Consider the following 14,141-nt stretch of genomic DNA (forward strand, 5'->3'; position numbering starts at 1 on the left):
TTCCAATCAGAGTAGACCCATTGAAATAGATGGATCTTAATTATACACGTAAAACTCAATGGGTGGAACTAATGTTGGAATGTACCCTGAGCTACTAATTTGACTTCTGCAGATTCCAATCTCTTCTATGTTGCCAGGAGCATTGGAAGCTGCTTTCAACCAGGGCAAACTATTTGCTTTTTTAGCCCTGTTTTAACACTTGTCTGGCAGTGGCCCTTCAAGGTCTCAGGAAACGAAAGACCTTTGTCACCAACATGCTGCTCAGTCCTTGCCACTGGAGAAGCCAGGAATTGAACCTGCGACCTTCTGCTTGCCAAGCATCTGCTCTGCTCTGCTGAGCTACAGTCCTTTTCCAATAGAATCTCTTCTGAGACACCAGATGATGGACTCCAAGTACCTGCAGGGAGTCTCTCCCCAAAGGTGCTACTGTTGGAGCCTCCACAGGGACTGGGCTTCATGCTGTGCTTCTGAGTCTAGCATGGGTGAATGGGAGCGCCAAAAATGCAAGTGGAGCCCATGGCAGAGCTTCTCATAAGCCCCCTGGTCAACCAGTGAAGCTCTGCTCACTGGGCTATCATTTCTAGAGACCAGGTTGTCCTCTGCTAAGAGCAGGGCCTCTTCTGCAGTGGCACCAGGACTAAAGGATAAATTGTCATCCCACAATGGCACATGTGTGCATGTGCAAGCACCAAAGTCTAAGAAGCATGCTGCTCTGCATCTACATCATACTTGGACAACAATTCCCATCACCCCATTGGCAGTGCTGGCTTGGGGCTGGTGGGAACTGTAGCCCTACAGGACCAGAGTGGCAAAGGCTGGCCTAGAGGTGGAAGCTCCTCATCACCCCTCTCCTTCCCATGTTTGTCCATTACCCACAGATCGCTGCAGATCTTCGCAAGCACCCCGAAATCCTGAACGTGTCAGATGGTGACCTGCTTCACAACTTCTTGGACAGTAACTTTTCTTTGCCCAACGCCAGTGTGCTCCTGCAGCAGCTGGACACCATTGACAATGCAGCCTGTGGCTGGATTCAGTTCATGTCCAAGGTGAGTGTCCCTGCTGCCCTCTTGGGAAGAGAGAGAAACGGCAGGAACTCAGGGGGCTCATGGAACCCACTTCTTCCAGATTCCGCTCTGGACCTTGAAGTTCTGCTTTACTGGAGCAGTACCTAAAAGTGTTAGAAACCAGGGGCTTTCAAGAGATAATTTTTAGGACTAAAATCTCCCTTGCTTTTCATTTTTAAACTTTAACAGACTTACTTCTCAAAATTGCACAATTAAAAAACAACAACCTGGTGGCTGTTTATCCAGTACACAGACAAAGAATCTACAGACACAGTACCTGCTACATTCCACAATAAATTATTGTGCTAACATCTTCACATCAGCAAATTCCAGGCTCTCTCCACCTCAGCGCTCATACAAACTGTACTATCGTTATTTAGAATAGTAATATGCCTTCAGATTGGGCAAGAGGGTCGGCGGGTGGAACATTTGTCATTTTTCTCTTTTAAACATGTAACTCAAATGTACTTTTTTCTTTTTTTGCAACTGTAAAACTCAGCAGATATATTTCTTAAATTGTTTTTTAATACTATTAAATACCAGAAATAGAGCATTTATTTCTCCATTTAAAAAAAGAAGAGTGGTTTTTTTCCCCCCTTTATCAAAGTGAGGGAGCATGCATATCATTCCTTACCAACATTGCAAAATCCATTGTTCCTGCCAGCATTCAAACAGGCTGGAACTGAAGAGATACTGGAAAGTTGGAAGAGCAGCAGAGTGGGGCTGAGGCAGTCAACCACAGAAATGTAGAATCGGAAGGTACCACAAGGGTCATCTAGTCCAACCCCCCTGCAATGCAGGAATCTTTCGCTCAACGTGGGGATCAAACCCACAGCCCTGAGAGTCTTGCTGTACCAACTGAGCTATCCCACGTACCTCAAGCTGGATCCACGTAGCCTGGTCCCCAGTTTCTCTTGCTCAAGCTACTCTCCAAGGCAGCCACACACCTGAGATTGTCACTTGTTAGGAAAATGGAGGTTCTACATTAAAGAAGCCACTAGGAGATTTTCAAAAATGCTTTATACAGTGGTACCTTGGGTTAAGTACTTAATTCGTTCTGGAGGTCCGTTCTTAACCTGAAACTCTTCTTAACCTGAAACACCACTTTAGCTAATGGGGCCTCCCACTGCCGCTCCCCAATTTCTGTTCTCATCCTGAAGCAAAGTTCTTAATCCGAGGTACTATTTCTGGGTTAGCGGAATCTGTAACCTGAAGCGTATGTAACCTGAAGTGTATGTAACCTGAGGTACCACTGTATATTGTTTATAAATGCTTTAAAATAAATAAACCCATGACAGAAGCAGGGCTTAAGATGATATGATGTCTGCAGTTCTAAGCTGCTTTCCCTGATGAAATCTCTCTCTTTTCCCCCACCACCAGGTCAGCGTGGACATCTTTAAGGGCTTTCCAGATGAGGAGAGCATTGTCAACTACACTCTCAATCAAGCCTACCAAGACAACGTCACTGTTTTTGCCAGTAAGCTTCCTTTTTTAAAAAATTTTTTTTTATTAATTTCCCAAAAATAACAAAAAGAAAAAAAGAAAATAACACCAGAAACCAATTTTTGAACCATAATTTTCTGGTTGACTTCCCTCCACTCCCCCTCATAGTTCCATTATTTAATCCTTGTTCATGCACGTCCATAAAACTTTATATTCTTAACAAGCCAATTTTTAAACCTTATTCATCTTTTTACAAATGGGAGTTTTAAAAGTTACACTAATGTAGAAGCCTATACACAAAGCTTGAAGAATATGCAGTAACCTTTACCCCTTCTTCTTGGGTTTCAAATTAGCTAATTTGTCCTGCATATCAATAATTTATTTTGCCAAGCTTCTTCTTCTCTGGCGGAGGTTTCTTCCTTCTTAGGAGCTAGCTGGTCTTGGCCTGGGCCAGTAAGCTTCCATCACCTCTGCATCTGTTCTGACAGGCTGGTGTTCAGACCACTACTGCTTTTTGCCTGACCTGCTACTCTGGAGGCAGCTCCCAGAACTGTATGGGTATACTCTTGCACACATTACTCTTATTTTGTATAGTTGTGCAAAAAAAAATTAATTGGACTTTGCATATTTTATACCTTCTTTGCTATCCTGAGTGAAACATGGATGACTGCCCAAAACTACTGCAAATATTTTTCACCCACCCCAACAGCCATTCGTTGCCTGCACAGTTTCCATCTTATCATTGGGACTAAAAATTATGGGGTTAAGGGCTAGAATCTTGATTTTTCTTACAAAAACAGTAAGTTCTGTGTCCAACACCACATTCTGTGTTTTTCCTCGGCTCCTGCAGAGATCACAAGCCCTTGTTATGAAGCAACATTCACAAAGAATTTCAAGCCGTTAGGACTAGAAACCTGACATTCTAAGCAATTTGCACCCTGATCCAATTGCTGGAAAACCACAGTGGGAGAGAGGGCTGTTGCACTCATGCCCTACGGGGATCTGGCTGGCCACTGTGAGATACAGGTTGCTGTCTGAGATGGGCCTTTGGTCTGATGCAGCAGCCTGGCCCATCTCATGTACCATGCAGCCTAGGACCCACGTACCTACAGCACCGCCTCTCCTGATATGCCCCGCAGAGGACCTTAAGGTCCACAAATAACAATACTTTGGAGGTCCCAAGCCTCAAGGTGGTTAGATTGGTTTCGACTAGGGCCAGAGTCTTTTCAGCACTGGCCCCGATCTGGTGGAACGCTCCGTCACAAGAGACTAGGGCCCTGCGGGATTTGACATCTTTCCGCAGGGCCTGCAAGACAGAGCTGTTCCTCCTGGCCTTTGGTTTGGACTCGGTCTGACCCTTATGTTTCCCTCCCCTTATGGTTTTGATTTATTAGCTACTTTGAAATGAGGCTGCATTTTAAATTGCATTTTAACCTGTATTTTAAATTGGTTTCCCCCCCCTTTTTTTCTCCCTATTATGTTTTTACTGTGATTTTATTGGTGTTAGCCGCCCTGAGCCCGGCTCTGGCTGGGGAGGGCGGGGTATAAATACAATATTATTATTATTATTATTATTATTATTATTATTATTATTATCTGGTCAGATGTATGGCTGCTGGTTTTCGTGGCTCTTATTATGCATTCTTTTCTGTCCTGTCACCCACCCCCCACCCCCAATAAAGGTGTGATCTTCCAAACAAACAAAGATGGCACTCTCCCTCCTCACGTCATGTACAAGATCCGGCAAAATTCCAGCTTCACAGAAAAGACAAATGAGATCCGCCGTGCGTATTGGCGGCCTGGGCCAAACACCGGGGGCCGTTTCTACTTCCTTTACGGCTTTGTCTGGATCCAGGGTGAGCACATTACCAGCCTCCCTATTTCCCATCCATCCTTGGGCCACAGGTATGCCCTGTTCTCTCCTCAGGCAAGGCAGCTTCTCATTAGATCATATGCCCTGTGCATGTGACTGCAAGGTGATGGTGGTGATTTATATCTCGCCCTGCCTCCCAAAGGGGGTCTCAGGGCAGCAAAGCCTTCACTAATAAAATATAGCTTAAGAACTTATTTATTTATTATTGCATTTATAGCCCACAATTTTCTCGTAGGGAGTTCAGGATGACTAATAATTTCAGGGTTGCCAGGAGCAAACCTTTTGAACATCAAATGCCAGACTCAACACAGTTTTTTTAGGTTTTTCCTAAATAATGAGTGTGACAGACTCACTTGGGAGGGCATTTCAGAAATAGGGAGCCGCCACCAAGAAGGCCCTGCCATGGATCACTGGCAACCTGGAAACACCCAGAGGCAGGACCACCAACAGGAGGGACTGGCTCACTGAACCTTTGCTTTGTACTCTGCACCTTGAAGAGGCAGTCCACTTCTCTGGGCCAGCTGCAGTGCAGACTGCCTTTGTCAGCAGCAGAAGTAACCACATTGGAAATGGCAAAACAGACAACACAAAATTTTTAGATGTGGTCAAGTTTATGTGATGGTTGGACCACAGCCTCAAGAGGCAAATGCAGAGGGTCAGGTGAAGCTGCATTGGCCCCTTGATACCAACTGAGCCCCTCCTTGCAATATTGCCCACTAGCCATCTGCAGTGGTGTGGCTGAAGAGCCAGCAGACCAGCAGCTCCTGCCCCCTGGCCAAGTGGCCTCAATGGTGGTCTAGAGCAGAGCAAAGCCCTCTGGTCTCCCTGCCTGAATCCCCTGGGTGCAAGGACCTTTTCCATGTCTTAAGCATGGCTGGTATGAGGTGACAGCCGAGAGGTGTCGTGAGCAAAGTGGGTGACAGATATTTGGGGTCTTTCTCTCTCCCTCGCTAGATATGATGGAACGAGCCATCATCAACACCTTCGTGGGCCACGATGTGGTTGAACCCGGAAACTACGTGCAGATGTTTCCATACCCGTGCTACACCCGCGATGAGTGAGTCCTTAGAAGTGTGTTTGTGTGTGAGCAAAAGAGACAGAGAAGTCCGTTTTGTTTTGTTTTGTGTTTATTCTGGCCTCTTAACAACTCTCCTGTGTTGTGATAGGTGCTCAGAAAGAGCCAAATCTCAAACTTCCCCCTTGCCATCCCATCAGAGATGGCCTTTTGGTCTTTCCAGGGCAGGGTGTGTGTGTCGGTGTGTGATCTCTGAATAGTTGGTTCTGTATGTACAAGGGGAATGGTCCAGATCGCCCTCTATTGGCAGAAGGGCCAAAGCAAAGTTTGGGTCCAGTGGTTGACCAATAATGTTGGAAACAATGTCATAAATGTCTCATACTCTCACTGTCAGGGTATGAGGGTCCCTCTCTTCTTACGGCACTGGGATGAAGTTGCAAGGGTGATGCTAGAGGTCCTCTTATCCCAAGGTCAAACTGCAGCCTGACTTTCTTCCTAACTTTGGGAGAAACTTTGAGTAGAGTCAGGAGGCTGTGTTGCCCTGAGGGCAGAGTCATAAGCTGCTTCTGCTGGCTTGACTATAGCTTTCCTGCTATTATTATTATTATTATTATTATTATTATTATTATTATTAAACTGCCCTTCACCTTAAGGTCCCAGGGTGGGTTATAACACTAAAACACAATATTATAAACAGTTTAAAACAGCTCACAATCACCAAAATAAGGTAGGGTCTAAAAATATGCACCCCTCAAATATCAAACGCCAGGGTAAAGAGGTGCATCTTTAGCATTCTCCAGAAGCTGTGCAATGAAGGTTCCAGATGCACCTCCATGGAGAGAGTTCCACAGATTAGGAACTGCTACAGAGAAGACCCTCTCCTGACCTACTGCTACCCTCAAAATTCAGAGGGGAGTGCAAAAACCAAGAGGGCCCTTACTGCCAATCTTAGCGCCTGAGGGGTCTGTAGGGAAGGAGGCAGAATTTCCTTGACCAACAGGATACCTCGAGGACCCTTTTCCTGCTTTTATGTGTCAGGCTTTACCAGCCTGGTGCCCTCCAAATGTTTTGGACAGCATTTCGCAGTAGCCCCAGGGAAGCTGGGAGGCACCCAGCTGGTGAAACCTGTGGTAGGTTACTTTCCCCCTTCCCCTTCCTCCCTGCAGCTTTCTGTTCGTCATTGAGCACATGATGCCCCTCTGCATGGTCATCTCCTGGGTATACTCAGTGGCAATGATGATTCAGCATATTGTGGCAGAGAAGGAGCACCGCTTGAAAGAGGTAAGAGTTTGTTTCTCTGGTGGGTGGGCTGTGCCCTTTGCCAGGGCCTGGCCCCAATGATAGCCGTAGTGGCTAATATTGAGCTTACATGTTCAGAAGCAGTGTACCTTTGGCCACCAGATGCTGCGGGCAGTTGCCTTCACTCCCTCCTTGTGGTCTTCCAGGTGGCATCTGGCTGGCCAGTGTGGAAAGCTGCATGCTAGGCTCAGTGAGTGTTTTGGTCTGATCCTGCTCAGCTGTTGCATTATTTCCTATCTGCTCCAATATAAAAAAACATATATAACACCCCCTTCCACAGGTATCATATAAATTATTGTTACCAATCCACATATCCAGCATATAATGTCCTAGGACCAGCACAAAGGCTTTTCCTTATCCATCACAGATAGTTTGTTCCGAGAGAAGAATATAATTCAAGACGTACTCTTCAGGATAGCGTTTTCTGCAAAGATGCTTGGGAGAGTTTATACAGTTTCATTTGTATATTGAATAAATGGCCACTATATTGCTTAAAAAGGGATGTGGGTGGCACTGTGGGTTAAACCACAGAGCCTAGGACTTGCCGATCAGAAGGTCGACGGTTCAAATCCCCGCGATGGGGTGAGTTCCTGTTGTTCTGTCCCTGTTCCTGCCAACCTTGCAGTTCGAAAGCATGTCAAAGTGCAAGTAGATAAATAGGTATCGCTCCGGCAGGAAGGTAAATGGTGTTTCCGTGCACTGCTCTGGTTCGCCAGAAGCGCCTCAGTCATGCTGGCCACATGACCCGGAAGCTGTACGCCGGCTCCCTCGGCCAATAAAGCGAGATGAGTGCTTCAACCCCAGAGTCGCTTTTAAGTTATGAGTTATTTTCTCATCAATTGTTGTTGTTGTTTAGTCGTTTAGTCGTGTCTGACTCTTCGTGACCCCATGGACCAGAGCACGCCAGGCACTTCTGTCTTCCACTGCCTCCCGCAGTTTGGTCAAACTCATACTGGTAGCTTCGAGGACACTGTCCAACCATCTCGTCCTCTGTCGTCCCCTTCTCCTTGTGCCCTCCATCTTTCCCAACATCAGGGTCTTTTCCAGGGAGTCTTCTCTTCTCATGAGGTGGCCAAAGTCTTGGAGTCTCAGCTTCAGGATCTGTCCTTCCAGTGAGCACTCAGGGCTGATTTCCTTAAGATTGCAGTCCATGGGACTCTCAAGAGTCTTCTCCAGCACCATAATTCAAAAGCATCAATTCTTCGGCGATCAGCCTTCTTTATGGTCCAGCTTTCATCATTTTTCTCATCAATAGCCAATCTTATTTAGGCATTCAATAAACACATTGGGGGCTGAGAAATCCACAGGGCACAAAATTACTTTGGATGCTTCTAAGGAAACCAGTCCCCAAAATGCTTGTTTTCGTGTGGACAGGGGTTAAACTGCATCAGATCCACTCGGTTGGCTTTAGCCAAAGTGGGCTTGCTTCCTTTTGGCTTCCATCAGGGAAGCGGAAGAATAGATAGCAACTCCCAAATTAGCCAGTACCAGCCTTGGCTGACTAAGCAAATGGAAGCCCCTGCCCTCCCTCCCGCTGCCCTGACTGAGTTTCCAGGCCTGGTTCCTGGCACTAAAATCATTCTGAGCATCTCTGTCTGTCTCTCTGACCTATTCTTCAGCACCATGCCCACCTCTCTACCGGGACCCTTGTCTGCAAGAAGGTTGCAGCCTGTGCCAAAACCCACCTGCAAGCAGCTTCTCCGTTCCTTATCCTGGGTGTGAGCAATGCCACTCTCTTGGGCAGTTGCTGTATCCTGCAGGCTGCAGTGTTAAGATTTGAAAGAACCCCCAATCCTGTTAGATAACACCTAACTTTAAAAGGTTGCAAGAAAGAGGAGGAGGAGAGGGCATAAAATTTTAGGCTGGTTCCTTAATAAAGGAGGATCTGTTGTTAAGTACTTTTTTTTTTGTTAAATCATTTTTATTAATTTTCCAATAAAAAACATCCAATTAACATATCAAATCATAATCCAATTAAAATAAAAAACTAAAATAAAAACAAATTATCATCCAAATTATAATTATTAATTTTTCAGGGCTTCCCATGGTCTGGACCTTGAAGCATATCTCTAAATCTCAATCCTGCCTCTCCTCGTTGTTTCCATATTTTCCACATCTCGATTTTAACGCTTTAAAGTTCTCCATCTCTGGCTCTACAATTCTCAATCATGTCAGACATCATATATCCTTTCATCCATCGAGTACAGCTTTATTTGTATATATATCTTTTTTCAACTGTCTTTTTGTCAGCGCAGCTTCCTCTGGCTCCATTCCAATCCGGGCTGTTATCCAACTCTGTTATCTAAAGTTTCTGAAGTTTAATGACGCAGAAATTCCTAAATCATTAATCCTTCCAATCTGGGCTGTTGTCCAAACCGCCTTTTGAGCTTTAATGTTAACATGAAAGTGGTTTTCTCATAAGGATGTGTTTTTTAAAAGAAAGAAAAAAAGAAATCCTGCAACTTAAGACAGCAGAATAAATAGACCATCTAAAGAGACCTGTGAAATTGTGGAAGCCTTGGTCTACAGAGAGACAGTAGTAGGTTGTTTCTTTTCCCAGGGGCAGTTTGGAACGATTGCTCTTTGCAGTGTAGGCCCTCCTCCCACTCTTGTCTCTGGAGAAGCATATTTGGCAGGACTCTCATCTTCTGAACCAGGGAGGGCGGGTACCAGGGGTCCTTCAGCATCTTCCTTCATCCCTGACCATTGGCCATGCATGCAGGGGGTGGGGAGGGGAGCCCAACAGCAGCTGATGGGCCTCAGAAATCCTGCACCCCTGTTTTCAAGCCACTGTCAGTGCCCCCAAATAACTCTTGGAGCAATAAGTTCAAGCAGGTTCTCTGTGGCTGGCAGTGAAAACATCCATCAAGGCTGGTTTGTTTTTGCAGTATATATGTCCTATTTTTATGGCAAATGCCAACTCAGCTGTGCTCCAGCAGAACATCCCGTCTCCTGCTAACGAACTGCTGAGCTCAGCCACTGGAAGAGAAAATTAGGTGAGATCAAGAAGGGGGAGGTGGCAGACACGGACGCAGGTGGTCAGTATAACAAATGGTAGGTTAATGGCCTAGATTAGGATTTTTAGACAGCATTTCCCTTGGGATGGCAGAGCAAGACTGAGCTGCGAATGCAATGCTGTGGCTTACAAATCTTGCTTCCTCCTGGCTGAGAAAGTCAGGGATGCCTCGCTGGTGATAGCAGCACTCAGCACTTGCTTCACAGATGTTGCATGTCTGTTCCTGCAGCAGCCCTGGTCAGTATTACTATTCCCATATTACCTATCTGGGGGACTGAGGTTAAACAGAGCTGCTAGCCTAAGTGTGGCTGTGCCTCCTTCGTGAAGAGAGAGTCTTCCTTCTTCAAATGCTCTCATGTGGCACCTACTCTAATCTCACTTTGGCATCCAGCAAAAACCTTCTTATTCTCCTAGGCTTTAAAACAACCAAGCAAACAAAACTACTTAAAGCCACCATGGGAGTTGCGTGTTTATCTGTTGTGCAGTTATATATCATCTTTTTCTTGCTGTTTTTCAGTTTCTTAAGTCTCTTTATTACATATAACTGTAATAAATGAGTAAGTTACATGATATATCTCAACTCTCTTCCAAGGAATTCAAGGTGGCATACAAGGTTCTGTCCCCATATTATCTTCACAGCAACTCTGTGAAGTAGATTAGGCTGATGAGAGACTGACTGGCTCAGGGTCACCCAGCAAACTTCAAGATTAAGCAGGAATTTGAATCCTGGTCTGCCATGTCCTAATCCCAACCCTTTTAACCACTCGCACCATGCAGGTTGATTTGGAATCAGCGCTCCCTGGTGGTGAATATACATGCCTGCTGCCACATAACTGGAAGGTGCAGAAAGTGGCATGCAAGAATTAGAATGCCTAAGCAGAATAATAAAGTAAAAATCCAAATTATAATAAATTCAGTTAAATACCAATATTGCAAAAAATAACTGCTCTGGTATTGCACACATATTGTGTGCGCGCAGTACATGCTGTGTTTCACTAAACAGGAAAGGAAGATAAATGGTGGCCGTGGCTCCTATCTAGGGGCCATGGAATCTGGCCTCTTGGGCTGACGCTGTTACCTTTCTTCCTCACAGGTGATGAAAATGATGGGGCTGAACAACGCGGTGCATTGGGTGGCCTGGTTTATCACAGGGTTTGTCCAGCTTTCCATCTCAGTCACAGCGCTGACTGCCATTCTAAAGTACGGGAAGGTTCTGATGCACAGTGACGTCTTCATAATTTGGCTCTTCCTTGCCATCTATGCTGTGGCCACCATCATGTTCTGGTGAGTTAAGGGAGGGAAGGAAAGCAGAGGCGGAGGGTGAAAAATAGATTTGAACAGGAGGCTTCCTGATTCACAGTTGTGTTTCTCAAGTGGGCAATGGGACATGACCAGGCGGGTCGTTTTCTACTACTTGCTTGAAGGAGGCTGAAAAATGACCAGATGTGGGCTCCTCCCCTACCTTGGGGGCTCAGATTGTTTTTCTGCCTCACTTGATGCTGGATGTGTTTCTTCTACCACTCTTCTGGCCTTAATAATGAAAATCCCTATGCATTTAAAAACTAGCAGATTAGGGAGAAGGTGATATGCTAATTTTCTATAGGCAGGTGTGGTTTTTCTTATGAGGTATGAAGAAGCTTTTAGGCATGAAAGTCCCATGCACAGTCAAAAAGTGATGTGGTCCAGGCACCTCAATAAGAACGAGGCCCCTTGCAGCACGCCACACTTGTTCTCAACCCTGTAACCCTGGTGAGCCTGATCAGGGCTGCTGATAGTTTAAGAAACTATGCTTCAGAGATCTTCATACAGCCCTTTGACATAATATGTGAATGTGTGTGTATATATTCTCTCTCTCTCTCTCTCTCTCTCTCTCTCTCTCTCTCTCTGTGTGTGTGTGTGTGTGTACGTACACACACACACAATTTGCACAAGTAAATTTTAAATTTTAATTGCACAAATTTATCCATGTCTTGAATTCACCCCATGGGTTTGTTACGTCCCGGCATGGCCACCATGGAGAGGCAGGGCTGGTGCCTCAAGTGGGTGACAGGAGCTCCAGGATTTCAGCTAGGCAACTCCAGTCAGGCCCCTTAACCTGGGCATGCAGGTGGAGAGTCCCTTTCTGCTGTCTTGCGCATCCTTTCTAAAAGTAGAATCAATGGCATCTTCCTTGGGACATCTCAGAGGTGTACCTAGGCTCCCTCGCACCCTTGGCAAGGAGATATATCAGTACCCCCACCATCAGTACCTCCTTCGCCAGAGGGGCCTGCATGTGTCGCCCACCCACCCAGAGCAGCAGAGGATTGGCCCAGGAAGTGCATGGACATTCAGGTGGGCTGACTCCTGGCCACACCGAGCCAGAGGGGAGAGGCATGATTTTCCAGGACCAACCTGACCAAGCCATAGTTATGCCCCTGGGGCACATAATAATAATAATAATAATAATAATAATAATAATAATAATAATTTATTATTTATACCCCGCCCATCTGGCTGGGCCTCCCCAGCCACTCTGGGCGGCTTCCATAAAAACCAAAAATACAGTAAAATATCACACGTTAAAAACTTCCCTGAACAGGGCTGCCTTAAGATGTCTTCTGAATGTCAGGTAGTTGTTTATCTCTTTGACATCTGCTGGAAGGGCGTTCCACAGGGCGGGCGCCACTACCGAGAAGGCCCTCTGCCTGGTTCCCTGTAGCTTTGCTTCTCGCAATGAGGGAACCGCCAGAAGGCCCTCGGCACTGGACCTCAGTGTCCGGGCAGAATGATGGGGGTGGAGACGCTCCTTCAGGTATACTGGACCGAGGCCGTTTAGGGCTTTAAAGGTCAGCACCAACACTTTGAATTCTGCTCGGAAACGTACACATGATGAGATCCAGCAAATGCCCAGCCTCACTTCCCTTTGAGGCCAGCCTCAGCAATCTCAGGTGCTCTACTGTGCCACGCAGGGTGCTGGAACAGCGGCACAGCTTTGCCACCCGTTCTGATGGCTTGGCTAAGCTTCTGTGGGTGGTGAACCATCCCTGAGACTGTTCACTTACCATTTTCCCTTCAGTGGGAGAATGCAGATTTGTGTTGGATGCCCATCTTTTTCTTCCCTCAGCTTCCTGGTGTCAGTGCTGTATTCCAAAGCCAAGCTGGCTTCGGCCTGTGGCGGCATCATCTACTTTCTCAGCTACGTCCCTTACATGTACGTCGCCATCCGGGAAGAGGTGGCGCATGACAAGATTACCGCATTTGAGAAGTGCATTGCTGTGAGTAGCTGATGTGGTAGCCTCCCAGACAGGAGTGGTGGCAATGGTGATAGCATCTGTCGTCATGTAACTTGCTGGCAGGCAACCAGGGGAAGGGAAAGTGAGGCACACATATTTATGCCTGACAGCCCCATCTGTTCTGAGAATGCCTTTCTAGTTGCTGGCTAGATTCACAGGCCATTGTTTGCTATGCAGGACATCTTCCAATTCAGACAATTATTTGGGGGGTGGGGAGTATACAGCTGTTTGTTCCTGGCCAGCTTCCTTGTTTCTTAAGGAATTACTGTCCTGTTTTCCAAACCTGACCTTCCTGCAAGCAGATTTTGATGCTGGCCCCAGTAATTTTGTTTCTTGAGAACAGCTTTGCCACCATATTCTTTTTAATTGGTTTTCTAACTCTTACAATGGTGAGATTGAAATCTCTGTGGCAACTGCTGCTGAAACCTGCTGAAGAGTGGGACTGATCTGTATTGCCAAAAATTCCAGCCCAGGGTGGACTTCAGTGACCTCTTTACTCCCACTCCAGAAGCATAAAGAGGAGGATTAATTATGCAGACATGTGCATGATTTATGCTGGCTTCCACATTTCAGTTTTCAGTGCTGGTGCAGAATTCTGACTATAGTGTGGATGCAGCCTAGCACATCATATATCCTGGCTTAGCGGATGCCTCCTAACTCATTAATTGTTGTGAGTTACTATGAGCTCCATTTAGTTGTTGGGAAAGCAGCGTGCAAATATTTAATCCAATAAAACCCTGCGGCATCTCTTTGTCTCTTCTCCCTCTTCCCTTCCCTGTTCTTCTCCAGTCTCTGATGTCCACCACTGCCTTTGGTCTGGGCTCTAAGTACTTCGCCCTCTACGAGGTGGCAGGTGTGGGCATCCAGTGGCACACCTTCAGCCAGTCGCCCGTGGAGGGGGATGACTTCAACCTGCTCCTTTCCATGATGATGTTGATCATTGACGCCGTAGTCTACGGGGTGCTGACATGGTATATTGAGGCTGTACACCCAGGTATGTGCAGGGGTGAGGGGTGGGGAGACCTGATTTTGTTGGGTTGCCCAGCCTCCTGCTGAGAGGAGGGTTGAGATCTGTCAGTCTCCTACTGCCATTGACTTAGGCTAACATACAGGCTCACTTTCAAATCTTCCTCTGTTCATCCCATTTTATTGCATTTGC

General features: G+C 46.3%; 1 protein-coding gene across 2 annotated transcripts in view; it reads left to right on the plus strand.

Annotated features, from left to right (window-relative positions):
- The window catches only part of ABCA2 (ATP binding cassette subfamily A member 2), a 104,934-nt gene that overhangs the window by 50,563 nt on the left and 40,230 nt on the right, over nt 1-14,141 (plus strand). For both annotated transcript variants that reach the window (XM_053374978.1, XM_053374979.1), the window contains exons 13-20: nt 879-1,046; nt 2,445-2,541; nt 4,190-4,363; nt 5,335-5,437; nt 6,562-6,676; nt 10,804-10,994; nt 12,814-12,964; nt 13,772-13,976. In XM_053374978.1, the coding sequence (XP_053230953.1) occupies nt 879-1,046; nt 2,445-2,541; nt 4,190-4,363; nt 5,335-5,437; nt 6,562-6,676; nt 10,804-10,994; nt 12,814-12,964; nt 13,772-13,976 (1,204 nt within the window). The remainder of the gene's footprint in view (nt 1-878; nt 1,047-2,444; nt 2,542-4,189; nt 4,364-5,334; nt 5,438-6,561; nt 6,677-10,803; nt 10,995-12,813; nt 12,965-13,771; nt 13,977-14,141) is intronic.

This window comes from Podarcis raffonei, chromosome Z, assembly GCF_027172205.1.
Source record: "Podarcis raffonei isolate rPodRaf1 chromosome Z, rPodRaf1.pri, whole genome shotgun sequence".
Classification (NCBI taxonomy): domain Eukaryota; kingdom Metazoa; phylum Chordata; class Lepidosauria; order Squamata; family Lacertidae; genus Podarcis; species Podarcis raffonei.